At 44.8% G+C, this 27,439-nt stretch overlaps 2 protein-coding genes across 15 annotated transcripts in view; both read left to right on the plus strand.

Moving 5' to 3' along the window:
* The window catches only part of LOC144125263 (methyltransferase-like protein 25B), a 13,083-nt gene extending 2,601 nt beyond the window's left edge, over positions 1-10,482 (plus strand). The window contains exons 6-12 of the mRNA XM_077658492.1: positions 1,185-1,313; positions 1,870-1,914; positions 2,027-2,154; positions 2,751-2,887; positions 5,823-5,952; positions 8,215-8,402; positions 10,326-10,482. Coding sequence (XP_077514618.1) covers positions 1,185-1,313; positions 1,870-1,914; positions 2,027-2,154; positions 2,751-2,887; positions 5,823-5,952; positions 8,215-8,402; positions 10,326-10,441 — 873 coding nt within the window. The 3' untranslated portion in view covers positions 10,442-10,482. The remainder of the gene's footprint in view (positions 1-1,184; positions 1,314-1,869; positions 1,915-2,026; positions 2,155-2,750; positions 2,888-5,822; positions 5,953-8,214; positions 8,403-10,325) is intronic.
* Positions 10,483-16,841: 6,359 nt separating this feature from the next.
* The window catches only part of LOC144125264 (tudor domain-containing protein 1-like), an 80,958-nt gene continuing 70,360 nt past the window's right edge, over positions 16,842-27,439 (plus strand). For 4 of the 14 annotated variants that reach the window (XM_077658494.1, XM_077658500.1, XM_077658497.1 and 1 more), the window contains exons 1-7: positions 16,878-17,015; positions 21,173-21,322; positions 22,900-22,963; positions 25,335-25,426; positions 25,583-25,718; positions 25,860-25,947; positions 26,426-26,466. In XM_077658494.1, the coding sequence (XP_077514620.1) occupies positions 21,192-21,322; positions 22,900-22,963; positions 25,335-25,426; positions 25,583-25,718; positions 25,860-25,947; positions 26,426-26,466 (552 nt within the window). In that variant the 5' untranslated portion in view covers positions 16,878-17,015; positions 21,173-21,191. Of the gene's footprint in view, positions 17,016-19,600; positions 19,691-21,172; positions 21,323-22,899; positions 22,964-25,334; positions 25,427-25,582; positions 25,719-25,859; positions 25,948-26,425; positions 26,467-27,439 lie in introns of all 14 variants that reach the window. The other 10 variants (XM_077658499.1, XM_077658498.1, XM_077658502.1 and 7 more) reach the window with 7 other exon arrangements.

Below are 27,439 nucleotides of genomic sequence, written 5' to 3' on the forward strand. Positions count from 1 at the left end.
AATTAGTGATGCTCTGACACTTCTATTAAAGTTTCTTGAGTTAGTGCCAAGCAATAAAGCAAGCAACAGAAATAGTGATTGTTTGATCTAGAACAGCGTTCTCAAACAAGAGGCTCTCAGGCTACATGTGGCCCGCCAGGCTTTGCCGTCCTAAGGAGTTCAACCATTGTGCCGGCAAGTCTCAGTTGTCACATATTAGTTGCCCTCTGGTAATTCTTACCAGTAAATACTTCCCGAGCCGGGCAAGTCTCAGTTGTCACGTATTAGTTGCCCTCTGGTAATTCTTACTTGTATATACTTCCCGAGCATCCTGTAGTTCACGTCTGCATCAATAGTTAGCTTTTCATGATGAGGGCCTAAAAGCCTTATTATGATAGCATAAAAGATGAAAAGAAAATGAAAGTATTATTTGAAAAGTGGCCTTTTTCACCAGAACATGTGCTTTTTTCCTTTTTTTTTATGTATCCGAATACAGTTTTGTGGACTTGTCCTTCCTTTTTTGTAGTGAAAGCTACATTTGCCATGAACTCGCAGTTTCGCCGTGCTCGCATGGCACCACATGACCAACCGCGTGACGAACCACTTGACAACAACATAGCCAGACAACCAGACTAACCTGGATTTGCAATCAAGATTAACCAAGGCTAACCAAGCTATGCCTTAGCTTTCGCTATGTATATCCTGGCATAGCCGAGCTAAGCCACTGCCAGTTTTTTTTTTTTAAACTTTTTCATTGGATACAGCTCTTCACCTCTTCTCCGGCTACTGGCCCACAAGAGACAAAAGTTTGTTAATGCAGCCCACGTGGCGAGATGAGTTTGAAACCCCTGGTCTAGAGCTGCACAGAGTAATGCTGCTCTCCAGAGCTTTCCTAGAAACAAGCAAGCATATTGAGAAAATTTTTGTTAAAAAAAAAAATTACGGCATCGTATGGGCATATGCACAATCCACACTTGTAATGAACTCCGGACTCTGAGCAAGCCAGACAGCACTCATCAAGAACTGCAAACACTCCCTTTATAAAAGTGGCCTTTGTAGATTGTTAGAAAATCAAGAAGTGTTGCCGTGTGTATAGCTCACTGGGGGCAGTCGATTGAGCGGAAATTGTAAAGTATCCAGGAGGCTACTGCAGATTTGACTCTGGTTTGGTCAGGTGGTAGACACTAAAGTTTGCTCTTCCACAGGCAGTGCTGCATGTTCAGAAAAAAAAGGCAGCAGGTGGTGAATCAAAGACAGCAGAACCACTTGGTGACCCTCCTCAGCATGTAGAGTTGGAAGTGTCCATGACTACGACGCCCGCTGAACTGGAACAGGTGCGTTCCTTTTCTGTGGAATGTACCTTCTTGGCTTCCTTACATTTGCTCACACAGTGAATGAATGGCAAACATTTTGTAATGTTGCGGCAGTCTTTCACTACTCATGTCTCTGCAATCATGAGGTTGTGTGTGCAGCCTTTTGGTCGTGTTTGGGCTGACCTCAGCTACAAAATACAAGCTGTGAAACACTGGGCTGCTTTTCCACATGAACGGTACCTACTTCAAATGCCACTTGGAGGGTGCCTCTGAATGTGACATTGTGATGGCAGGTTTGCGACAAAGTGGCTTGAAGTGCTGCTCGGTTTTCTAGTTGATTTATAAAAAAAAAAAAAAAAACTTGCTCCGTAACATATTAGTAGCTATTGCAGATGATGTAAACCGAAGCTGTTACCCCCCCCCCCCCCTTTTTTTTATAGCAGACTTCTTGTTGTGTTGTCTATACAATAATAAGAGCCTGAGTTAAACTCTGTGCAGTTTTTATTCTATGTACATCAAGCAAGCACAGTACAACAGCCTGTTTTTTTTTAGATTGTATTTGCATGACTTGCTTCAGGTGGCCAAGAGAGCCTGGGGAACTGAAGTTGCAGATGTGCAGAATGTGAGTTGCTGCAGCGTTAACATTTCTTCTGATTGAAAACAAAATGCCTGAATGATGTTGGAGGTGTAATTGCTAGAGCAAACCTGTATTGTATAAACATTCCTGTTTCCAGTTCATATTCGTTGGACTTCATACATGTGGGGACCTAGGCCCATCTATGATTCAGCTATTTGCTGACTCACCTGCTGCAAGGGGCCTTATTTCTGTTGGCTGCTGTTACATGAAGCTCAATGAAAGCAGGTATCGATGATGTTTTTTGTTCTTCCTTGTTTGTATTATCCATTGATGTACAGGCTGCATGTTAAACCCTATTAAAATATTTTTGTGATGTTCTGAAGCACATAGGCCAAGTAACCCCATAGCATATGGATCATCTCTTTCCTGTTTGTTACCAACAATAATAGTTTTTACTACCACCACCACCTTGAGAAACAGATGCTGGCTCTGCACAGTAAAAAAACAGTGTTTCACTGCAGTGTTTCTTTTTCTGGTTTTGCTTGGCTTTTTGTGCCAGTTTAAAATTAAAATTCCTTGTTATAATTGGTAGCATTTTGTTTGATTCTGTCAACATAAAGCAGTTGTCTTTTTTTGCCAAAGTTTCCTTTGTGTTCTGGTTGATTTTTGGCCCTTTCTGAACATTCCTTTAGGTTGCAAATTAGCTCGAGTTTAGCAGTGGACATTAAGCAGTGTCAAGAAATCCGCATGGTCAAAACCACTCTGGCAGTGTTTAGAAGCAGCATCTATAACACAAGTTTGTGCAGGTCAGGTATAGCATGGTAGTGCACTGCTCTCCTTTCCAAATGTCTGAAATCAAGTGTCTAATGTTGCATTGCCAGGTATGAAGAAGCAAATTTGAAGCAGGCGTATCCTATGAGCGACCATGTACGTGCCATGGGGAGCAAATCTACTCTCAGCTACCAGGCGCGAGAGGTTGCCTGCCACGCTATTGAAGTGTATGCCAAGAAATTGAAAGGTACATTCTTTGCTTTGAGAGTGCCTCTAGAAAATGCTTGTGATGCTTTCTCTCCGTGTAGCACTTGTTTTCGGTGCCCTGCTGTAGTACTTACTGGCTGTAATAGGCTAGAAAATTAATATTTCTCACTTTGCAGAACACTCAGGTAACTGAGGTTCATTAGGTGTTCATTTGAGTTGTAGCAGCATACTGTGCTTTAATAGTGCAGGAGCATTGGTATCTGGACATCAGCGGTTGGAAGACAGGTTTTAAATTGTCATGTGCATCCAAGATTGTTAACTGTACTCTCGTTCTTCCATGTTCTTCATGCAGCCACAAGTTGTTGCAAGAATGTGGGCCGTAACCATTATCTTTGATTTTTTGGGTCATATAAGGCTTGCATTTACATCTTGCGAGCTCCTTATCATGGTCTAGTAGTAAAAGTTTATGTGGCTGTTTAATGCATCATTGTGCATGCTTTGAAGTGTGTAGAAATAATTTGACTAGTGAGGCTGGCCTGAAAACCAACATCCACATTAGGCACACAGAGTTGCTTTTGCGAGATGTCAGTAGCAACAATACTTCTCTGACTTACATGTGCAACATGTTACATCTGCAACCTGTTCATATTGAAAGGTAAACATCAGCACACATCAGAAACTGTGCCCACTGTTTATAATAATGAGGATTAAGCTTGCGTAACTCTAGAAGATACAGTCAAGCCCATTTAAAAGTAACCTAATGGTCACACAAATTGGAGTGGGGGGGTGTCATGTGCCCCAAGAGATGCTATGCTCTCTCGTGCTTGCGGGAAGCGCAACCTTTAGACTAAAAAGGTGAGTTCACAGTGCCTCCTAGTTTGTTATAACCAAGTGATGCGGCTGCAGTTGTTCGTTTTATCAGAGATGCAGTCCCATTGCCCTATTGCATATTTTTACGGTAGTATCACTCTCGTTCGTAATAAGCAAACATTCATTATGACAGTGGCTGTTATAAGTGGGCTCGACTGTATCTATTGTGCATAAGTGACTGCTGATGCAGGTTTCGGGCAGGAGGGTAGGAAGAATGGTCTGCTCATTCAGGCACATTATGATCAAGGCTTTAATTCCTTATGTATGCGCTATTTTTGCAAGAAAATGTCCTTTCCGACTCAACAAAAAGCAACTACTACCCCTATCTTCCCACTTGTATGCACAAGACTGGTTTTGGAAGGTGTCTAAGAGTGAGCACACTGGCTCTGCTTCTTCCCAGTTGTATGCAGGCATCTCATAAACATTGCCCTGTGTAGATGGTGTGGGGGTTCCAGAGAATGTGTAGCACTGATGCATCTCTCAAGTGATTGCTGCCTAATGAATTTGGGCTATCTGAGTGGTGTTACCAATTTAGGCATATCAGTTGCTGGCATTCTGTTTTGTTGGTGGCATATTGAGTTGATTCCTACTACCTCATGTTTGAATCAAGGTTCTCCGCCCTTTGCAGCCTATTTCATTTACATCATGTGTGCATTAGTCACCTCAAGATTGGGATTACGGGTGAAGCATGAACGGACAGGCTGCTCTTTTACAAATCCTGGCCAGTACAGCTCGCAACTTCAGTATCTCAGTATCGTCAGTGGCAGAGACAGGGTCATGCATAAATAGGCATATCGGGCTTCTTTTGATCACTTAGTGCTATGCCATGGCACTATAGTAACTGCCTCTGGCTGCAGTACGCACTGGTTTAATCCCCGAGTTTTTGCTTATTACAATTTTCTTTGGCTATAACTTTTTGATACCCGCTGCTTCTTGGTAAAAATTCATGGTTCTAAACGCCATCATGGGCATTTCAGGGTGTTCATTTTCGTTTTGGTTTGCCTCAGCATCCACTATGTGGAAAAAGGGAAGGCCACGTGCTGTACGAGCCATAATTTATAAATACACAACCTAGTTTGTTTCAACGGTGATTTGGATTTTATACTCCATAAAAGAAAGGTTTTGGCTTTGTGGGGTTTTAACTAGGGAGATAAATACATTCTCCCCGCTTAATCGTGGCTGACACAGTTCAAAACCTCCTAGACCCCACCCCGTGATCACGTACGCTACCAAGCGCACACCGACCATGGCGGGCCTTGCTCTGAGGGAACAAAGGAACGACACATTAGCACACAAATAGGCATTTATTGCTACAGCAACAATAACGCCAGCTAGCTACAAAATACGGTAATGAATTCAGGTTGTCCGACTCACCAGCAAGGTTACGAGTGAATGTTTGCCCACGCTAGGGCAAGGGATACTCCAAAGCTGGAAGGGTCAAGATACGGGAGCAAGTGTCCCGCCACTTCCTCGCCCCGGTGGTGAAGAGCGGAGCCGCATGCGAAACGTCCGCTCGCGCCGACGATCCCAGCCGAAAAGAGCAATGCTGTGGGCTGTGTCCCACGCGCGCGCGCAAGCAGTCTCTCGCTGCGATGCCGGCATCCTCTCTTCTTGGTTAACTAGGGAGAGTAACGTGGCGCGCCCCGCATCGAGGCGAAGCTGTTGGTGCAGGGTGCATCGCGGGAAAGTCAAACAAATGGGGACGGCGAGGCAGTCCCCACAGCTTCTATAAGAAATTTTTCTGTCTCAGTAGTCGAACAGGGCTGATTTGTGTCATGGAAAATGTGGGCATGGAGTCCTAGTGAATATTACCTTTTGTGAGGTAACCGTTTTAATGCCATCCTGTTGGCAGTTGTATGTGGTGATTTTGTGGCTTTGCTGTGAATAATACTATGCATATGTACATGTTTTAGCTTCATAGTCATATCAAATATAAATATGTAGTCATGGGGTGCCCTCTATAATCTGGCAAGCTGATTTTCTTCTAGGCTGTGCCTAAGCTTCCTATTTCCCGTGCTATTCCTAGTGAAGGCCTGAACCAGAGGATTGCATTGCTGTGCACTGTCTCAAGAGCTATTTCACCCTTCTGGTTGCTTTTTGAGCAGAGGAACCAACATCACTGAAGATTCACTGCTACCGAGCTTTGCTGGAGAGACTGATTGTGAATCGCTACGGAGACCAGAGACACTGTGGATTGGGTTGCGTGAAGCATGCCTCCAGCATGACATTTGCACAGTGAGTGGTAGCCTACTACTTGCCAACCATTTATGTTGATGTGCTTGCTGTTCTACTGTCATTTTGTTTCTAGAGGGAATATTATTCTTGCATCTGCTGATATTCTGAAAACTTTTTTCTGTCTTTACAGCTAGGTGTCTTAGCTCTGAATAGTAATATCACCTAGATGCATCGGTAAATTGAGCATTTGGTGCCAAAAATTTCACTCTCATTGACTGTCTCCAAAAATAATGCTTTTTGCATGTACTTAATGCAGAAAGCTGGGCTAGTTGGTAGAACATGCACCGAGAATGAGACATCAGCCACCTGCACAGAAACTCTTGTATGTATAGGCAAAGAAACATTGGCCAAACACAGATGAAACTGAGAATGCATGCGCACCGGCATCTTCCCCTTTAATGGGGGCGTAGTTTTCAAAGCAATTTCATGTGTGTTTGGCCATATATTTCTTTGCCTACACACAAAATATTTGTTTCTGTCAGTAAAGATACTACTTGATATGTGCTCATGTGAGTTAAGATACCACTTGATGTGTGTTTCTGTGAGTAAAGATACTACCTGATGTCTAGTGTTCACTCTTTCATTTCTTGAAGCGAAAGCTTCACTACGCTACCTTGTATCAATTTTGCGGTACTTGCGGTTTTGACCTTCAAGTGAGTCAGAGGTCAAACCAAGACGAAGCCATAGTATGTCTATGGTGACCTACCACATGCTACCCCAGGCACCTCAAGGTCAATGTCAAAGGTCAAATACAAACTTAAGAGACATTAATGAGATTAGTATTACGTGGACACCTCAGTCACGCTTTAAGCTATGTGGCAGTGACAAATCTGCGCTGCATGCGTTGGCATTCACAACATTGTAGCAGAAACGGCGCACCGAAGCTGTAGACCGTTGGCGTTCTTTGTGTTCATTGGCATTAGCCTTGACAGCGTTCTAAGCTCGGATGGTTTTGAGGAAAGGAAGGTGCATAACTGGCTCTCCGAGGCAGTGGAGGTATGGGGCAGTGGGGAGAGAGAGATGTGGGCTGCATGCATTAGCGCTGACAGCATAGTGGCAGACAGGGGGCACTGCAACAGTAGGCAGCAGCGTTCATTGGGTGACCAGCCTCACGCAATCAACCATTAATTTAACCGAGACCTGGCAAGGTAGGCGCGTTGCCTAGCCAGTGTGCGGAATGCGCCCAACGTTACAGAGGCCAAGCCACGTCCACTTGCCCGATACACTGCAGCTTTCACTCTCCAAGCAGGTTCAGCAGTAGTTGAACCGCAGCTCTTTTTTTTTTTTTTTTCATTCCTGATCTATGCTCTATCACTCATTAAATGTGTTTTTTTTTTTTACCAAAATGGGCCAAATCGACCTCAACAGGAACATAGAAAAACGCGAAAGTTTGTTTTCCGCTGAAAAAGTGGAGCTATAATAGTTGTTATATGATATGTTTTCCGTGCTATTAAGTAACGTAAAATTGTGCAGATAACTTGACCACTATCATGTAGGTTCTGCAAGCGTTATGTTGCTTTTCTCATTCTCATAGGTTTTGATATGGAAAGAAGCCTCGATTTACATGCCATTGCTGCATAATTCAACTTAGTTTTGGATTCTGGATTTGCCCCATTTAAAAAAACAAACAAATTATTTTTTGCCATGCTTTTACTTTTGATTGTGCAGGTGCGAGAGCAGAACCCTTTTACACTTTATGATATGCACTGTCTGCTTGAATCATATTGTCACTTATTTGCCTACCTGGTGTTCAAGAATATACTCTGTGTACTCGCTGTGTGATGCTGTCATACACATAAACAGCTGTGTATGTCTGTACATTGCATCTTTGCGGTCACTCGGCCGTGTTGGATGTTTGCATGGGGAAAACTAGCTGAGGGTGTAGCAGAAAATGCTGTGTCCTTTGAGAAATGGTCCATATTTTATGGTAGGTTGTGGCAGCAACTTAACTAATGAAACTAGTTAAGCTGAAGCAAAGTTCTTTGGCCTGTGCCTCTCACAGCCAACCATTAATTTAACTGAGACCTGGCAGGGTGGGCGCGTGACGGAAATACAGTTGCAGGCTGATTGCCACTTTCATGCCAAACTTTATCCCATTCTGTTAACTGCAACCAAACAAGTTGAGCACAAGGTTACGAAACCTGCGTGAAGAAAGGTGATTGAGTCATTGGAGGAACGAGTGTTGTCTATGCATATGGTACTTGGACACTTGTATCTAATGTGACCACCCTACCCGTAACATTTGCATGGTCACATTTTCAGATATGCAAGAAAGGCTCTTCAGAAGTTCCCGTTTCCCTTGCCTGATGAAGATGTGGATGTGCCTGAACTGGAGCTGGCAATGAACGAGTGGCAACGTGTTGTCATCTTTTTCTCCTTGCGCCTTCTCCTTGCTCCTGTCATTGAATCTCTCGTTCTCATCGACCGCATGTTGTACCTGTGGGACCGATGTGAGTGTCGCCACCCTTTGTGCCATGTCCTCATAGCAAGCAAACGTCTGCTTAGTGTTATACTGCAGATTGGGTTTGGTTGCGTACAGTGAAAAATTTTTAAGCCTCTTTAATGTGCAGATTCTTGTCTATTCTTGCCAAGTTTGTTTTGGGCTACTTATTGCTTTGTTCGGTGCTGTAAAAACAATTTTGCTAGGCTTTCTTCCTGTCGACTATTTAGTTCCTTTAAAGGTAAAAAGCAAAGAGAAGCTGTTTATCGATTAAAATTCCGACTTGCTTTTTCGGCCTGTATCCTTTTACTACTGGATGTGGGTTTCAACCAGGGAAAGAGTCATAGTACATCGAGACATAAAGGTAGAGAAAGGCGTCGTCATAGTTGATGTACGCAGCTGAGTTTCATTAATTAGGTCTATCTGGAATGAACAAAATTTATTTTAATTTTGTTGCAATGATAACTTCCATCCAAGATCTGAGATAGTCAGGTAGTGCAAATTATAGTGAAAATTGCCAGTGTACACTGTAAAGTCTGGTTTGCATCATGATCATGCTCAAAGAACTATTCTGTGAGTAACTGCAGCTTCTATTTCACCCACGATATGTCACAAGTTTTGAACCTTCATCTAGGGACTGGACCACGATATGGTTGTCCAGTCCAGTTTTTTTTATTCTAACCTGATACAGTAGCCAACTGATTCTTCTGACTCCAATAGGACTTCCATGATATTTCACTTTATGGACGGAACTGTCACTCACTTCATAGGAATGTGTACATATTCACAACTGATATTTCAAGCTCTGTGTAGTCCAGAAGTTCAATTTTTCGGGCTGGATCAGACGCCAGCAATACCATAGAGATCGTTTTTTGACTGCAAGTTCATTTTTCGAGCCAACATATATATGCGAGCGGGCATTGCTGTACGTCACAACCAACTTGCTCATCACCACCATGAAGGGTGCCATCTTAGAATTATATGGAGTTAGGTGGACCGGCTTAGATAAGCTTGGTTATTGTTTCTCAGAGTTGCCACTCGAGTTAACGGCACGCGCTTTGGCACCATCGAGGTGGTTTACAAAGAACAGCGTGCGAGCCAAGGAATGTGGTCTGAGGTGTCATGGCCAGGGTGACATCACGTGAGGGTGAGGCGTCACGCCAGGGCCTGAGGCCACCTGTGACAACGTTACTAAGCAATGCTATGCTAAACCATTCTGCCCATGACCTCTGTGTAGGGGGGATGGGGGGGGGGGTGGCGGGGGTGCAGTCAGATACTGTGCTAGAAAGACGCTCGTTGCTGTTCTTTTCTTCCCATGGGTTCACTCGGGTATTCTTGTCCATGAAAAAAGGCCGTTCTTGCTTTGCGTAGCGTGTGCATTGCGGCACGTTCAAGCATGATCTGCAGCCGCGTCGCAATCAGGTATCGGTGTCCTGAGGTGGTATGCAATTGACGAAACCATGATTGTCTCGAATACAATCAGTATTACCACTTGCAAACAAAAGATGGGAAATGGCGAAGTTTGCATTTTTTAAAACCGGTTTTTCGCAGAAAAGTGATTTTTTTTAAGTTCACGGATTTTTCAGACTGTTCGATTATTCGGGCCATTTTTTGGGTCCTGCAGAGTCCGAAAAATCTGTCATTGACTTTTATGCTGTCATAATGAGGAGGTTGGTTACATGCACTTTTTTCAGTTTTGAGTCCATGTCCCCAGCAATTTAGGCGACAAAAGCTCTTTTTGAACTGCTAGATAATTGTATATAACTGGCCGTAATCAGACACTCAAGGAGAAATTTCAGTGTTTTTACCAAGAGAACATCTCAGAGCTATCATGTTGCTTGTCAATATTTGCTTTATAATGTTGCTCACTACGCATGTTTTTAATTAATCACTGCTTCCTAGTATAATGCATTCACTTTCTCACATTTTACAGATATACCAAGCTGCCTGCTGCCTCTGTTTGACCCATGTCTCTCACCTAGGAATCTTGTCTTGTTGGCTTTTAAAGAAAGAAGTCACAGTTCTGAGAAGCTACGCGAAAAATTCTAGGCTTGTAAATCATGGACAATTAAAAATGCTTTACAAACCCATACTTTGTGAAAAGCTTCTTTGTGTCACATACCAAATATGTTTCACTGCTATATTGTCTGTTGACCGTGGCTGGCAGCTGTGTTTTGGATGGAGAGGAAACACAAAGACACAAAGGCGCTGGTGTGCTGTGGAATGTCAGTGCACATTAAAGACAATCCAAATTATTCCCCTCTATGGCACGTTTCTTCCTTTCTTCTCTCAGTCCCTCCTTTATCCCTTCCCATGTGAAAAAGATACTGCACCACTTCTTTCCCCAAAAACCAATTTTCATTTTTATGCTTTGCATATTGCAATCACTCGGTTCAGCCCTTGGGCGCGGCCGGGCAGCCACCAAACCACGTGACGTGACGTGACCTCACGAGAGCCGGAGGAAAAGCTGGGCCCCAACTCGCGCGGCCGCAGCCACCACCTGACTCCCGCTCCTCCCGCTAGGGGCGCTGCGCCGGCGCGTGACGTCACGGAGGAAAAGCTGGGCCCCAACTCGCGCGGCCGCAGCCACCACCTGACTCCCGCTCCTCCCGCTAGGAGCGCTGCACCGGCGCGTGACGTCACGGAGGAAAAGCTGGGCCCCAACTGGCGCGTCGCGCGCGGCCGCAGCCACCACCTGACTCCCGCTCCTCCCGCTAGGGGCGCTGCGCTATGATTCACGTCACGGCATATGTATAAAAGAGCTGCGCTCCTTCGCCGGGACAGTCTTATACCCCTGTCACACGGGCATTTCGAGGGCCCTCGAACCGATAGTCTATCGACTCAAAGGCGATCGAGCGCTGCTACACGGGCAGTTTCAATGGCGATCGAGTCAATAGCCTATCGAGTCAACGGAGCAGCACGGAACTCCATCGAGATATGCAACGCATTCTTGGCTTAACCAAGCTAAGCCTGGCCATTTTTTTTCATATTGTTTGCAGTGAATGACCTCCGTGAACCTTTTTAGTTGTCGTTTTTCTCACCGTACAGTAGACTTCCAATAAGACGAACTCAGTTAAGACGAATTCTCGCTCGGATAAGATGAGCAATGTGTGACCATTTTGTTGGTTTCCCATAGACTCAATGCAGAAAAGTCAGCATGACACGGAACTGTTCGTATGTCCTTCAGTTAAGACTAACATTTATAGTGACCGTGAACTGCGCCTACCCCGCAGAAGGGCACTTGCAGGGCTTCTGCGCAGCACTGGCAAGGAAAGAAATAAATATATAAAATGCTCCCTACGCAAGAAAGCGAACACTCACAAGATGGCTTCCACAGACCTTCACATAAAACTGTGGGGAAGCCGTCTTGCCAGAGTGTGCTTTCTTGCCGGTACAGGATAGGCACGGTACCATTGTGGTCAGATCTTGTCATTGTGCGCACGTTGCCACCCGCAGACTCAAAGGTGCGTATATGCACAGTGCACCCGCTCATTGACTTAGGGTTAAAAAGCTCCGGGGCTGCGTTTTCAACTGATGCGTTATCGCGACACAGAGATGGCCAGGCATCAGCATCGTGCGCATTGCCTGTGGTGTATGAAAAGGCGCGCGGTGTGCCTGCTCATGGAATTGGTGATTGCTATGCTGCAGAAGGAGTGAGGCAAGAGGTGCATGGCTGCCCTGCTGTACAGCTTCGAAGCACTCGGAATATGATGGGAAGCAAAATGGTGAATTGACCAATGCCTTAGTAGGATAACGTTGGCTTGTTTCGTCTTCTCAGTCTTCAGCTCATTTCATGCATATTCTATTCATGCACTCTATATATAACTATTCTCTCTCTGAAAGGCTATCTTATTCATTGTTTTCATGTAAGATAAATGTTTCCGTATATCTTTTTTAGGGGCACTTCTTTTTAAGACAAACTTCTGATAAGACAAACAGATTTTCTGGTCCCTTCAAGTTCGTCTTATAGGAAGTCAACTGTGCTTCTTATATTTGCATGCTAAAAAGTGTGTGGTGTTGGGTGATTTTTCCTTGTCCCATCTCCTGTGTTTTATAGCATCCTCCTTATGTAATGACCTTTGGGCCTGGAAGGTGTCGCTGCTAGGTCTCTTTTGCCGCTCATGCACAATTGACAACCTCATGGAAAGGTCTTCTTGCAGCTAATGAAATACCTACTGAATGCAAGAACATCTTTTCAACATATCAGATAGGCTGGCAATGGTGGCTTGGTGGTTATGGTGCTCGGCTGCTGACCCGAAAGATGCGGGTTCAATCCTAGCCACAGCAGTCGTATTTCGATGAAGGCGAAATACTAGAGGCCCATGCACTGATATCGGTGCACGTTAAAGAACCCACCAGGTGGTCAAAATTATCCGGAGCACTCCACTATGGCTTCCCTCATAGCCTGAGTCGCTTTGGGACGTTGAACCCCATTAAACCTAAGCCATAAAACCAAGCATATCAAACATGTCTTGGAATGATAAATGAGAGATCTTGGTGACAATGCGAAAACTCTACAGATGTCTATAAAACATTGAAGCAAAAATCACAAGAACTCCGTGTTTGTCTGGCAAAGACATCTCATAAAATTTTTCAGCTGTCCTGTACTGCAACTCTTATCCTGAGCGATTCCAAAACCACCATTAAAAATTTTGCCCGTGGGCATGATACATGCTGCCACCTATAAAATTCTCTCCTCCAACCCCCAACCAGCTCGCTTCATCCAAATAGTCTGGGTACCGGCCCATTCGGAGGGTGCTGTGCAGTGTTCCCCTAGAGGGCAGCCAAATACCGCACCTTAACCAAGCCCATCCGGGCAATCTCGGTAACGAAGCTTGGCCCATTCCGCTGCTCGAGCGTACGTCAACCGAGCGGCGTCTACCGAAGGCACAGGCAGCGGGAGAGACCGGCTGTTCATATATATCATGACATCACGCTACACTACCGCGAACAACGTCTACCCCCCACCGCACACATCACTGACAAAACAACAACAGACGACCTGGCAACAACTCCAGGCTTGCACTTCTCCCTCCCCAGCGCTACTTGAGCTTTTATTCTACTCGCACCCCCGAATGTTCTCTATGTGGGGGGCCCGAGGGCCACATTCGACCATATTATGTTCATCTGCCGACAACTGCAACCACCGGCCCATTGGGCCCTTGTGGACTCGGGAGGGGTGGGAGGTTGTGGTCTCTAGCTCCGACCTGGCCTCGCAACTGAGGCTAGTGCAGTGGGCGGAGAAGGTCGCCGTCAGACACGGGCTGCCGGCCTCCACCCACGACCAGGAGCCAGCCCACCTCTGAAATTTTGAACTATAATTTAAGGGCTCCGCCAATAATAAATTTCTCACCACCACACCTGTAAGGCTGCTAATGCTCTGAACATTTTGTGATATAAGGCATTGAGTAATATCTTTACAAGATGTCTTTATGGTATGTACTATTCTCCAAATTTGGAGTATGACACTTTTTGCAAGTTATCAATGCATATAAGAGGCGTTTACTTCTAGCTCAAGCATGTTTTTTTAAAAATATATGCGAATACTTGAAGTGGTGTTATCTTGGGTAATACAGTGGAAAATTAGATATAAGACATCTTGTGTGTTTTAGAGATATGCAAACTGTTTATTAATTAATCCTGCGATGCTATAGCAATTCAATTTTTCAGATCATATATTGCTCTAGCACTTTGGTCCAAAATAGTGCCTGCATAATCGTAAGCAGTCCCCTTGTAATGCATGGCAATTGAAAGGATCGAGTGCATGCATGAATTTGTTTATGAAAGAGAGATGGAGCAAGTATTGCAGTGTGCCTCCGCAGACAGCCCCACAAGCGATATAATAATGCATTTCAGGCAGGTAACGCAGGTATCCCAGATACTACCCTTACGTACCTTCACATTTGTGCTAGCTGCACATCGCTAACCAGTGTAGTTATCTGAAGAAATTATAGGGAGTGAAGGGAAGAGAAAAAGAGCTATATATCATGAAAAAATGTAGAGGAGGCCATGAGTACATATGCACTGTAGTGGAGAGCTTGAGAGTAATTTAGACCAATGGGGATCTCCAGTGTGCACCGACATTGCACGGCACATGGTCAAAGATGGTTTCGAGGAGATATATGAAAGGCGTACCTAATTAACTGTCTCACTTCTCGGTGGAAACCTCAAGGCTGCAACTACCTCAGTTGCACCGTGAGAGATGGGAGCTGGGAATGCTAAGTAAGATCGAGAGGAAGAGGTGGCCTAATGGAGAGTGGCACCAGCTGGCATATGCTGGTGCTCTTTGCGTTTTTTGGCTGCCTGAAAGCTGGGAGAGAGAGGAGGATATTATATGGAGACAAATTGGTAAGGCTGTCTCACTGGAGTGTTCAATGAGGGGGAAAAAAATGGCCAGGCTTAGCTTGGTTAAGCCAAGAATGCGTTGCATATTGCGCGGTCTTTTTTTTTTTGAGGGCGAGGTATTGCTTGGCGGCACTCGCAGCGCCCCTAGCGGGAGGAGCGGGAGTCAGGTGGTGGCTGCGGCCGCGCGCGCAGCTTTTCCTCCGGCTGTCGTGACGTCACGTCACGTGGTTGCGCTAAAGGTCAATGGTGGTTGCCCGGCCGCGCCCAAGGGCTGAACTGAGTGATTGCAATATGCAACGCATAAAAAGTTTTTTTTGGGAGCAATATAACTACCTAACTTCTCGGTTGTTAATGGTTTTTGAGGAAAGTAAATGGCGCAGTAACTCTCTCAGGTAGGCTCCTCAGCTGCGCAGTTGGGGGATGAATTGAAAATGAAAATTGGTTTTTCAGGAAAGGAAATGGCGCAGTATCTGTCTCACATATCAGCCGACCTGTAAGGGAAGAAATAAAGGACGGAGTGAAGAAAGGAACAGGTGCCTTAGTGGAGGGCTCCGGAATAATTTCGGCCATCTGGGGATTTTTAACACTGACATCGCACAGCACATGTGCACAGGCGCCTTTGCGTTTCGCCTCCATAGAAACACAGCCGCCGCCGTGGTCAGGTTTGAACCCCGGAACTCCGGATCAGTAGCCGAGCGCTCTAACCACTGAGCCACCGCGGCAGGTAAAGGGATATGGGATCAACACCCGCTAATTATGTGGGAGTGAAAGAAGAAAGAGAGCGAAATTAAGAGGTGCCGTAGTGGAGGGCTCCGGACTAATTTCAACCAACTGAGGAATTTTAGCGTGCACAGAGGTCACAGATAAATAGGGAAAAAAGCGGGTCACGCATTTGAGGACAAATCCAATCAGCTGCAGCTCTAAAAAAAAAAAGCACGAGCACTAGTACTAAACCTAATGAAATCCCACTGGTTGATTTAGAGGTTTCTAAATATATACAGCACACTGATCTTTAGTCTGTAGGCTTCACATAAGCAGCCATTTCCAAAAAATAAAAATGTCTAAATATGTTTTTAATGAGTTTGTACGAAGAAGTTTTCTAGGTCTTCTTTGGCGGAGCATTAGCAGGCATATAACACCTCTTTTTGCCTCATTGTCTGCAGAACACTTGAAAACAGATTTCTTCTGGACATTACCGTATACTTTTGTAGACGTTTATTGTTACACGCTGCGTAGCCCTTCTTGTGTTTCGTGGGTATAGGCGCCTGCCTAACTTTGCGAGAGCGTTTCGTGCCCAAAACAATGGTGGCCAAGAGGACAAACCTCTCTACTAACCATGCTGTATAGTAGGGAATTCTAAGGAAGAAAAAAAAATAATGTTGTACTTATAATATTGCTTAGGTTAATCTAAAAATAAATTGACAGTGGCTTCATTTGGCTAACCCTGGAATTGAGCGAAAAGCTCCAGACACATGGTTACTCATGGCTTCGCATCACCCCATCGGATATGCCAAGTCCGGAAGGTCACCCAATGCCAAAGGCCAGAGGTCAAAGGTCAACTAAAGATCATGATTCAAGGGTCAATTAATGGCTCGAAACCACAACTGTGCCACATATGGTCATACACGGCTATCCTTGATTGGGCTTAAGGTCGTTGTGCTGCCTACCCAAAGACAGCTTTACCTAGCGTAGTGAAAATTTTCACTTCAAAAGTTGCCGCACCGTCTGGAACACGTTGAAGTAACGAGCGTTGGCTGTCCGGTTTACTAGAATTGATATGAATGAGATTAATCTTAGATTTATAAGCAACGTCACCAATCAGTCACCAATCAATCAACAATTGGGGCCGCCATCGCGAAGTGAGGTGGTAGCAGACCCCAAGAAATCGCGAAATTTGATGAGTAAGAGCTAGCGCTCTTAAAACTTCGGTAGCGGTCCCTTCCCTTGTGCACCGATATGTGACAGATACTGCGCCATTTCCTTTAATAAAAAAAAAACAATTTTCATTTTTTTAAATTTTCGACAAACGCTAAAACGGCGCTGCTTTCCAGCTATTATCAGACTTGTTTCGCTTCAAAAGCTTCTACCACTTCAACCTTCTGGCGCCACTTTGCGTATGCGCTTCCCCGCCTCCTCCTGTTGCTGCTGTTGCTTTTGCCCCGCTGTTGTCGTTGGGTTAGTGCGAGCGTCCGAGCGTGCGGGCGGTCTTGCGTGGAGCTGTAGCTTTGTGCATTTGAACCGGCGGTCCTGGCATACACTCTTGTGACAAGTCATTGCGGTGAGCTTGTTACGCTTTATTCTCTTTATAAACGCATTTGGTGGCCTCTAAACCGGCCATATTTGCAGAATTTGTGCGGCGTCCCTGTGGCGTTTCAATGCGTTGTGCGGGCACGAAGACACGTGCTTTGCGTGACAGCTCTATTTCCTGAGTGCTGCGCGTCAACTTTCGCAGCACTAATCCAGGCAGACGTTCTAAATGGTTGTACTAGAGTGCAAATGAAAGTAAGTGATTATGAAACGACGCGAAGACAGTTCTTTATAATTCTCCGTGCGCTGTTCAGGAGAGGCAAGTTGAGCCGCGTCTTTAGCTTGCTTTCAGAGCCGCCTTGTTAGCATGTTATTTCGCAAGGTTCTGTTAGTAATCAAGACAGCAACTCGCGAACGTAGTTTCTATTCCACCTCGTAAATGACTAAAAAATGCCTGAAATTAGTAGGCTGAAGTTTGAAAAGTTAGCGCGTTTTGAGCGTTCATTCGAACACGCAACTGGATAGCTGTTTAAAAGAAAAACAAAACAAAAACAACGCGGCGCAGTAGTACTGTCCGGTACAGAACGTGCACATCTGTGCACATGATCGATGCGGTATGCAGTTTACTGTGCAGAAATTATAAACCAGCAGGAGACGCCGCTTCTAACCACGATAACCACCGTCGTCTGAGTTCTGAAAGGGTCCCTGGCCCATAACACTGTCCGGACGTACCTTTCCGAAATCTTCATGAGCTTGCTTAAACGTACACGATGTTTTCGTGTCGTTAGTGTGCAGGCCAGTTGTGTGAAAGGCACCACATAAATGCGCAATCGCTGGCCAGCGTCTTTGTCCCCGAGGATAGTACGCGTTGTGAGAGCGCGGCAAGCTTTGAAGCCTCACTTGTAGATGCAGCGTTACCGGCGTTACGGTATGCAGTTTACTGTGCAGAAATTATAAACCAGCAGGAGACGCCGCTTCTAACCACGATAACCACCGTCGTCTGAGTTCTGAAAGGGTCCCTGGCACATAACACTGTCCGGACGTACCTTTCCGAAATCTTCATGAGCTTGCTTAAACGTACACGATGTTTTCGTGTCGTTAGTGTGCAGGCCAGTTGTGTGAAAGGCACCACATAAATGCGCAATCGCTGGCCAGCGTCATTGTCCCCGAGGATAGTACGCGTTGTGAGAGCGTGGCAAGCTTTGAAGCCTCACTTGTAGATGCAGCGTTACCGGCGTTACGCCGCTTGTCCGGCCTAGTGCCGAGAGGGCCCGCCGCACGGGCAGTGGTGCAGGACCTAGCGTAAGAGCGTTTCTGTTCTGGCAGCTTCCAGTGCTAGCGGTGCTCAGTGAGAGGTGGTGTCAAGAGCAAAGTGCAGGGTTGGTCAGGTCCTTTGCAGTTGTTGAAAGTGGACAGATCTATGTAGCAGGAGTTTTCAAGTTGTACTTCACCAGAGCTGGCATTAGGGCCAATGGTTCACATACCAGCACTCCACCATGTCTGCCACCCTTCCCTATGAACTGTATCCTTAAGACCTGCTTTAATATGACAGGTAATTCAGTAAAACATCACGTTAAACCTGCTTAGTGAATGCATTTTTTATTTCTGTAAGAAGCAGTATAAAAAGAAACCCCTGATATTTCAGAGCTGTTCAGTTTGACTGCACTTGTTGCACCATTTCAAGAAGTGCAACACTCTTGTATTCGTTTTTCTGATGCCCCAAATACCTGCTGCACTACTGTATTCATACTGCAAAAGTATGCGTCTAGTACGGCATCACTTCTAGGCTAGGCTGCTGTGCACTCAGCAAAGTGAAAAGGGCAGCAAGATTGCAGTGCCCATGTGCAAGTCAGAGAAGATATGACAGCCTTTTAATTAAATGATTACTTAATTTTAATTAAATGATTAAAGCGCCACGTTTGCAGACCTGGGCAGTCATGTCGAGCCCCACACATAGCGGTTCAGTGCGTATTTGCAACTCATATACGTGTAATGCATGCGCATTGACTTCGTATAGAGAAGTGATTTCCAGGGGTTGGCTGATGGCAACACTGCTGGAATTTCCTGTGGGAAACTGCACCATGTAGTTTGGGCTGTTAGCAGCTGTTAATATAGGCGGTATGCATCTGGCTGTAATTTGGCAGTGATGTTATGGTGAGCACATTACTGGGTTTTTATAGCTCATTCATTTTCTGGAAGCAGCTTCAGAATGCAGTGCTCTTGAACTGCCCAAACTTGCACAGCGCATTTGTGGCACTGCCACTGAACTTAGGGAACTAGTGCATTTAATGAGTGCAGCCAAAGCAAACAGACTTGGAGCATTGGTGAAGAAATATATGCAGATGTTTCAGACATGGGTGAATGCCTGAATTGGCACTGCAGAAATTAAAATAAAAAAAATGGCAACGAATGCAAATGTTTCAGCATATAAAAATGCGTGTATTGGTATGCACGGGAATGGTGTGTGTCACATAGGTAGGATATTTTGCTTCAAATATAATGTGAGAGTGAGGGGCAAGCATGTTTTCATCGCCATTTGCAACAATTCAAACACGAAGGCTAGAGTGACGGGCACAGCATCAGTGCCTCAGTCACCCCTTCTCGACTCTGCTGCAGGTGCAGTCTACACATTCCTTGCCCTTGTGGGTGCAGCCATATTGCGGCCGGGCTGTGGCAGCAGTGTTCCAGTTGGCTGAAGTCACAGAGGTAGCTTATTGGACATTGTCGCGAATTTGTAACGAGTCCCCGACTGCCGCAAGGGAACGCTATCGCGTGCAGGTTCAAACAAAATAACAAACAGATCAAACAAAACGAAGCGGTGTTTATAATTTAAAGGAAAAGAGCCAATACGAAAAGAAATACACACACTCAACACGCGTGCAACACTGCTGGTTAAAAGAAAGAGTTCACCAGATATTGAGCGTCCCAGGTGAAGGGGGGATGCCTTGTAGACAGGGCGGATGTAGGTGGATGAACATTTGCGTCGAAGGAAGTTGTGGAAAGGGTCCAGTTGGTGGTAGGAGCGGAGAGTACTGCAGGAAGACGCCGATGGACTCCTGTCAGCCGCCCCAGGAACTTGGCAGCAGCGGGAGAAGTGTAGCCAAGACCTGTTGATGGCATTCCGAAACGGCGTAAGATTAATGCCGGCTATCCACGGGAGCCTCTCAGCAGCACGGACCCTCAATCCATTGGCTGCCACCTCCACGCTTGAAAGGAAAGCAGAAGGCTCGAGTCTTGTTATCTAAGGGAGGTCCATGGCAGTATGGACCCAATGTCAGACAGCTGCCACCTCCACGCTTGAATGACACGACCTCCACTGTGCTGTCTCCCTTCACACCTCGGTTTTCTGACACGTTAGCTCTCCGCTCCTCGTGCTCGCCACTCTTCATCGTCACCGCCTCGCAATCACCACTCGCACGTGCACACGCGCAATGCTGGGCTGTCGCATGCAACACTCCGCTGTCGATGCACCGCACTGAAAAATCTCCCGACGATTTGGTGTGCATCTCACAGACATGCGTGGTACAGTTCAGAATGCACATATATATATGCACTCATTCAAGTTGTAAACAGCGAAAAGGTCTGTGCTGCAACCCGCAAGTTCGTTATGTGGCCATCTTGTGTAGACATTGTGCATTCTGAAAGGACGTGGTCTCCTGTGTGGTCCATAATGCACATTGCTGAGGTTGACATATTTAAGGGGGAAGGGAATGCTTCCCTCAGTGTTTTACGAAAACCTGTTGGTTATGTCAGGCATGTGAGGCTTACGTAATAGGTGCGACTGCAAAAAACAGCTGTGCTTGCACAATGTGCCTGCAAACTTGGAAGTAATTTCGCTTGATTGACTGCAGCGGTGGCCTAGTGGTTCGAGCATTCATGGGGTTTGATCCCCAGTACCACCGTGTTACCGGTGGTACAATAAGTACAAGCTTTCCCCTGTCCTGGTGCTTGGCTTATCTAGGGTGAAGTGCTTGAGAAATGAGTCTTTGACCCCACCTTGTGTAGACGAAAATACCTTGTGACGAAAGTACAGGCTTGGCCAAAGCTGCCCTTGCGCCATAAAAATTAATTATAATCAATTCTGCTTGAAAATGATGCCTATTACGGAGGTTCTTGCTTCCAGCAGGCGGTGCAGGCAGGGCACTATTTTCATTTTTCTAGCCCTTCTAATGAGTGTAACATGCACAGTTTTTATTTTAGGTGCGTTATGTCTGATGATCCAAGTTCATTGGAAAGTTGGGACCCCCTGAGAGAAGAGTATTACTCTGTGTGTTTCAATCGTTACAACCACGGCCCTGGGGCCAACTTGCCCTTGGAGTGCTTGCCAGCCTTTTCTGGGTAATGTTTCTGGTGTTCTTGTTTGCTTAATTGTATTTACAAGCTTAGTGTGTAGCAGTCATAGTGAAGGGCTGGGAAGAACAGCCAGTTTGTTCGCTTAAGCAACATAAATGCACTTTGCTTGTGCTATTCAACCACAAATGCAGCATGTTTTGTACACATGTTTAAAAATGACGTGTAGAGCCATTGTGCTTGTTGTACAAGTAGATTTTAGACATGTTGGTTATAACTTATGACTCTGTGGAAAGACTAGTATTGTCCATAAACATACACACTTGTATGTGTCCGCGTAGAATAGATTACTGGCATTTTACTTATTGCTTGTCTGACTGCTAATGAAAATTTTTTATGCAGGATATGAGTAGCTAAAGCATTTTTTTCTTCAACTTCTACTGGAAGTTTTGTTTCAGCAGCTGCTCCTATGTAGTGGTTGCAATTTAAGCCTGAAGCTCAAGAAACTAGCTTTACCTATGATTACGCAGGCTTATATATGCGGCAGTGTTTGTGAAGGTCCGGCTGAAGTTTGAAGGTACTGCTTGCATCTTTATTTCTTTTCCCCTGGGCCTATTCGACCTGCACTTGATTTGCTTTATCATGACTTCGTCATTAATGCAACAGTTATCTGCTCAGTGCAATGTCTCATCATTTGGGATGCTTGTCTGGGCGGCGCTCTTGAATGTCTAAGTTGAGGGCAAACAGCGTGGAGAGCTCAAATTAAGGGAAAGTGCAAAAGCTGTGCCTTTATAATTTCTCTGCTCTTGTTGCACATTAGGAAGATTTCTTTCAAACGACATCATTGGTGGGACAATTTTAGGATTCCAAAACATTTCGAAATCATGGAGGTGCTTCATAGCCTTATTGAAAATTCTCTGAGTGGGGTCTGGTTGCGAATTGGACTTGGCACAGGAGCAGTTTCTGCAGATCTTATCATAAACATGAGCGAACAGTGGCAATTGCAGCTGCCATGTTAGTGAGTTAGGAACATATTTGTCCAATTTGCTTGCCTGAACCAGTGTCAGGGAAGCTAGCAATACTGTGCTGATTTAACACCTCCAATGTCATGCTATAGCCACCGACTTGTTTCCTGTATAGGTCATAAAGATGATTCTGCTAGACAGAAAGGCACTATGACATTTTTACAATAAGTACGCAGCCTTTTCCGGCAGTTAGATACAGCTCAAGAAGGATGCAGTGAGCACCCCTCAAAGGAGGCCCTCCGGCCAATGGCATTGACCAGTTGTCCTGATGTGGCGGTTAATCCGCGACAAGGAGATTAAACACTGTCATGGCAATCGGTCGCCGCTTTTGGCTAGAGGACCTTCTTTTAAAGCGCATTTGCTGCTTCATTCTTGAGTTCTCGCGGTAGCTGTATGCTTACATGTATTTCTGCAGTGCTAATGAAAGCTGCTGTGACTCATCTGGAGTTTTATTTTTCGTTTTTATACTGTTTGAGCATTGTAAGTAAGTAGTGGCACGAGTTTTGAACTCTGGCAGTTCTGCACACTGTATGTGAACTGTTCATGTGGCTATCAGAAGCGGACCACATGCAATCTTCAATTACTTATTTCATTTCTCAGACACACCGAGGTCACGAGGACAAGGACAATCTGTGTGAAGAACTTGCCTGTGGAGATAACAGAGGTGAAGAGCCCTGCATTACAGCTTGATAACAGCGTGCCTTACCTAGTACAAGGTTGTTCTGGGCGCTTAATGCTAAGGAGGTGGCTTTCTTCGTGTTTTGAAATTAAAGAAGTAGACTCACAAAATTTTTGGACGCAAGTTTTTTTTTTTTTGGAATGATGTGCAGTACATTGCTACTAAATATGAATTACAGCATGGAATTTGCCTGTGCCAGCTGAATAATTTACAGCTGAATTTTTTTTCATGCGTAGTTTAAGTTTCAAGAGCTAAATAGTGGCTGTGAGATGAATTTAGGTCACATGAGGCATAAAAAAAAGGCAATCTAACTGCTGCTTGTTAATTTTTTCTCATTCCAGGGCCCACTTGTGCAAACCAAATTGACAGTGTGGTTCCCGGTCTTGTCTTATTCGCAGTCTACACTCTCTACTGGGTTTTAGGAAAGGAAAGGCATATAAATAACTATTTTCATTGGTGAACACTGCGCATGCTTTGAAAAAAAAAAAAAAAACACGAGCGCCATATGAAAACATTAGTTTCCAGCTAATGTTCGAGCTTTTCCTTTTAGGCATATCTGGGCTGCTGTATATGAATGAGTAAAAAAAATGAGCACTAGCTGGCAGCTGAAATTCTTAGTTGGCGTTTTTTTTTCTCCCCTCATGTCAGGGTTGAGGGGTCCATCTATAGAATGAGCCATTTGCATGCCTTCTCTTTCCTCAAACCGAGTGAACGGTCTAGACTGTGAATAGGACCAGAGCGGGAACTGGAGTCTTTAACTCATATAGGCCGTAACTTCAGAAATTTATTTATTTCCAGAACCCCTGAAGGCCCTCACTACACTTCTGCCGCCATATGGGGCAGCAAAAATGCAAACATGACAGGGAATATTTTACATGACAAACTGAACAATAAACAAAACTAAAAAAGTGCGAGAAATTAATATAACAATTATCCAAATGTAGCGGAAGAACAACATGCAAAATGAACATAGTGGCAATGTAATAAACAGTACAAAAAAAAATGAAACTCGTTACAGTGAACCGAACTAGAAGGAAAATTACACAGATTGGAAAAAAATTAAAATAATTTTCTATGTAAAGTGTTTATTACACTTCACAAGCAGTCATACTTTTATTGGTGGAATTATTTTTCTTATCACCGACTTCTGAACCGTTCTACAATATAGGATGCTAGGCAAATTCGTTACCTGTTATGTGTGGCAAACCTTTAAAACATTTGATATCAACTTCAAAATCACATTTCTTATCATGCGCGGTGGTTTTCTTATGACAGTGCGCAAAAATGTTGTTTTTATTGCAGAATTAAAATGTAGTCAATGGAGTCAAAAATCTCAATAATGGCTTCCAGAGAAGACTGGTATATCTTTCTCAATGCACACGATGCACGAAATTAAACTCACACATAGCAACGTTTGTACAGGAGAAGTTTACGCCCTTTTGAACCTATGCTAACAGGCACAAGCTTTTACATAATCTTTTAGTTACCACACAAAAATGCGGTCTCTTGCATGTAGTATGCTAGGCATATATGGACTAATTGCTTCATGCAAGCGGGCCAAGCTTTTGGACAGGCTTCTGCAATGTTTTGGTGAATTAAAGCAAATAAAGCAGGTCCCATACTGTAGTTCTTGTATGCCTTATGCGACCTCCACTTGTCTTTTATGCCACATCCACTGTTCAGCTCTTCGGAACCAAAAGGGCGCGAGAAAACAATTAAATAAAAATTATTTACCACTTTTTGGATGACTCTCCTTATTTCCCAAAGTCCTGTGCATCACTGCAGCGAAAGAACACACAGCTAAAATTTGGTGTCCCTGCCCCTTCAGATGAAACTGAAGTGATTTTCGTACTGGTATTATAACTAGCTGTACTTGTCCTGGCTGCCTGAGTCGCATTGGAAGGAGGTTCTTTACGTTTGAGTTAAAGGAACTACCAAATTGACAAAAAGTGTCATGAGATTATGGTTGAAATGAAAAGATTTTGCCTGATATTTTAAGAATGAATGACTGCAGTATTGAAGAAATGAAAATTTATAGTTTTAACTTGGCGTTGAAAAAATTGCATGATGACGATCACATTGTGGCATAACCCTTTGTAGCTGGCAATCAGAACAGACCAAGAGGAGTAGGGTGGGACAGTTGCCATTGTGCAGACACCCAGGCAGACCAAGGGAAGGGTAGAGAAAGGAGTAGATTTTGGCTTTGGGAAAGTGTTCATGCAGAGTTGATGCTACATGACGTCCTCTCGCTGAGTAAGGGAGGGATCAGGTCAGGGGCACGTTGCTGAGCAAGACATTGTGTTTTTTGGTTGCGGTATTGTGAAAAAAAATAATAATAATAAAAATTGATCTCTAGCTTGGCCTGAAGAATTTGTTTGGGAGCTGTGGAAAAGTCGTTTTTGCCCAGCGGCTTCGTCCAAAGCCTGAATACCCAGACAAGACTATTGGGTGAGAGAAACCTACTTCTTTTGGCAGTCTTTCTCTTTGCTTTTGTTTCAGAGGATATGTTTTGTTGTTTTCCCAGCCATTTATGTGCACATGAGAGTGAAACTGACTAACGGTAGTGGTGTGAAGCTTCTGGGACACAAAAGGACTGTTTTGCAGATTTGTGGATTTTAGGACGACGAAAGAAGCTCTTAAGGCGATTACCTACTTCCACGACACACCTCCATTTCACTTGAAAGTGAGCTTTGCCAACATGTCGCTCTCGGACAGGTGGAAGATAGACGGCAGGGTGAAGGTAAGGGCTGCTATTTATTTCTTGTTTTGGTCATTCTTTGAGCTGCAAGTGAATATTAGTATTGGGGGGGAAGCAGTAACGTTAAGTTATTCTCAATGTGTACTGTGGTTTTTTGTTTCCTCTGCTGTTACAATAACGCAGGACGAGTTAGATGAGATACGTCGAAGCATTGAGCAAAGACATGGGTTGCCTTCCAATAATGTTCCTCCTCCAATGGGTGCTGGGAGAGGTGAGAGTATTCCCTGCTTTTTCCACACTGAATCTCTTTATTTGCCAGTGCAAGTTGTGTTCACGCCCCTTTCTTTTCTCTGGCTGTTTGAATTTGTGTCATCTGTCATCGTAGTTGTGTGCTGCTCGTGGCTTTCGCTGCACTGCGTTTGCACAAGCTTAATATTTTGACTGTGCGTGCGAGTCTCTGCAGTGGCTTCAGCATTCGGCTGCTGATTTCAATGTCGTGTTTGAGCCTGGCTCTGTTGGTCATATATCGGTGCAGGCGAAACACAGAAACGCCGGCGTGCTGTGTGATATCAGTGCATGTTAATGAAACACGGTGGGTGTAAATTGGTCTGGAGCCTTTTACTATGTCGTCTCTATTAGCCCATGTGTCGCTTTGGGACCCCACAATTTAATAGTGTGAGTGCTTCATCTCGGTGCTGACTGTTGCAGGGACTTACTTGCTTGTGCTTCTGTGTTGTCCACTTTTGCAGGAAGAAGTGTTCTCTCATATGATCGTTTCTCACCTGAAGAGGTAAGTTTGTCTTGCTGTTCCCTCCTTGATTTCTCTGTTCTGAGCAAATGTCATTAGTTCCTGTACATTTCACTTGCAGTGGCTCTGAGAATGCTGTGATGTGAGGGTTTCTGCAGCTAGGGAAAATAGTGTAATACCCCTGTCACACGGCCAGTTTCAATGGCCATCGAGTCGAGGGCCTTCGAAATTCTCAATCGCCATTAAACTCGGAAGGAGTTGTGTCGCTGCTACATGGAAAATCTCAATGGCCATTGAAATGGTTCTCGTGTCTTACACCAAGCTTGTGTGGCGCCACAATCGCTAATTTGGATTTTGCAAAACTAACAAATACTTGGTAATTGTATACTAAATACTGAAATACACGCATACGCGCATGTCATTTAAAACCCTCTTAATTGCATGTACGCCACGGACAGATGCAGGCAGATGCAGACACTGCTTTAGCCACTTTAATACAAGACGAGCCAAAACCAAGCCAGTCCAACTGCGTCGGAGCGCTGCTTCGTCAGGCTTAAGACCAGGGAAATTGCCTTGATATCTGAAAAACGAGCTATTTGCAGTGTTTGCACGGGTCCTTGAACACCTTGAAAACCCTTGAATTTGAAAATGTGATTTTCAAGGCCTCGAAAATCTTGAAATATTTAGTGGTGCGTGAAAAACCCTTGAATTCCGTGATGATAGTCATTGGCGCCGTTCAGCGATTGCCCGTTGATCAACTGGCCTCATTGAAAGCGAGGGTTGCCTCCCGATCCAAGCCAAGAAAATCCAGTCCGGTTCGGGCGTTCATCCTCCGTGTTGTCATATTGTCGGGTTGTGTTTTTTTTGTTCGCTGTGGTCGTGCACTTTTTATAGTTGCCGTCCTCATACCGCTTGTTAATCACCTCCAGTTGGCTTATTCAGAGCACGTGTATTGCAGCACGCGCTGGATGTGGACGTAATTGTGTGTGCTTGCAATGCCCGGGAAGTGCAATTT

The sequence above is a fragment of the Amblyomma americanum genome, chromosome 3 (genome assembly GCF_052857255.1).
Source record: "Amblyomma americanum isolate KBUSLIRL-KWMA chromosome 3, ASM5285725v1, whole genome shotgun sequence".
Classification (NCBI taxonomy): domain Eukaryota; kingdom Metazoa; phylum Arthropoda; class Arachnida; order Ixodida; family Ixodidae; genus Amblyomma; species Amblyomma americanum.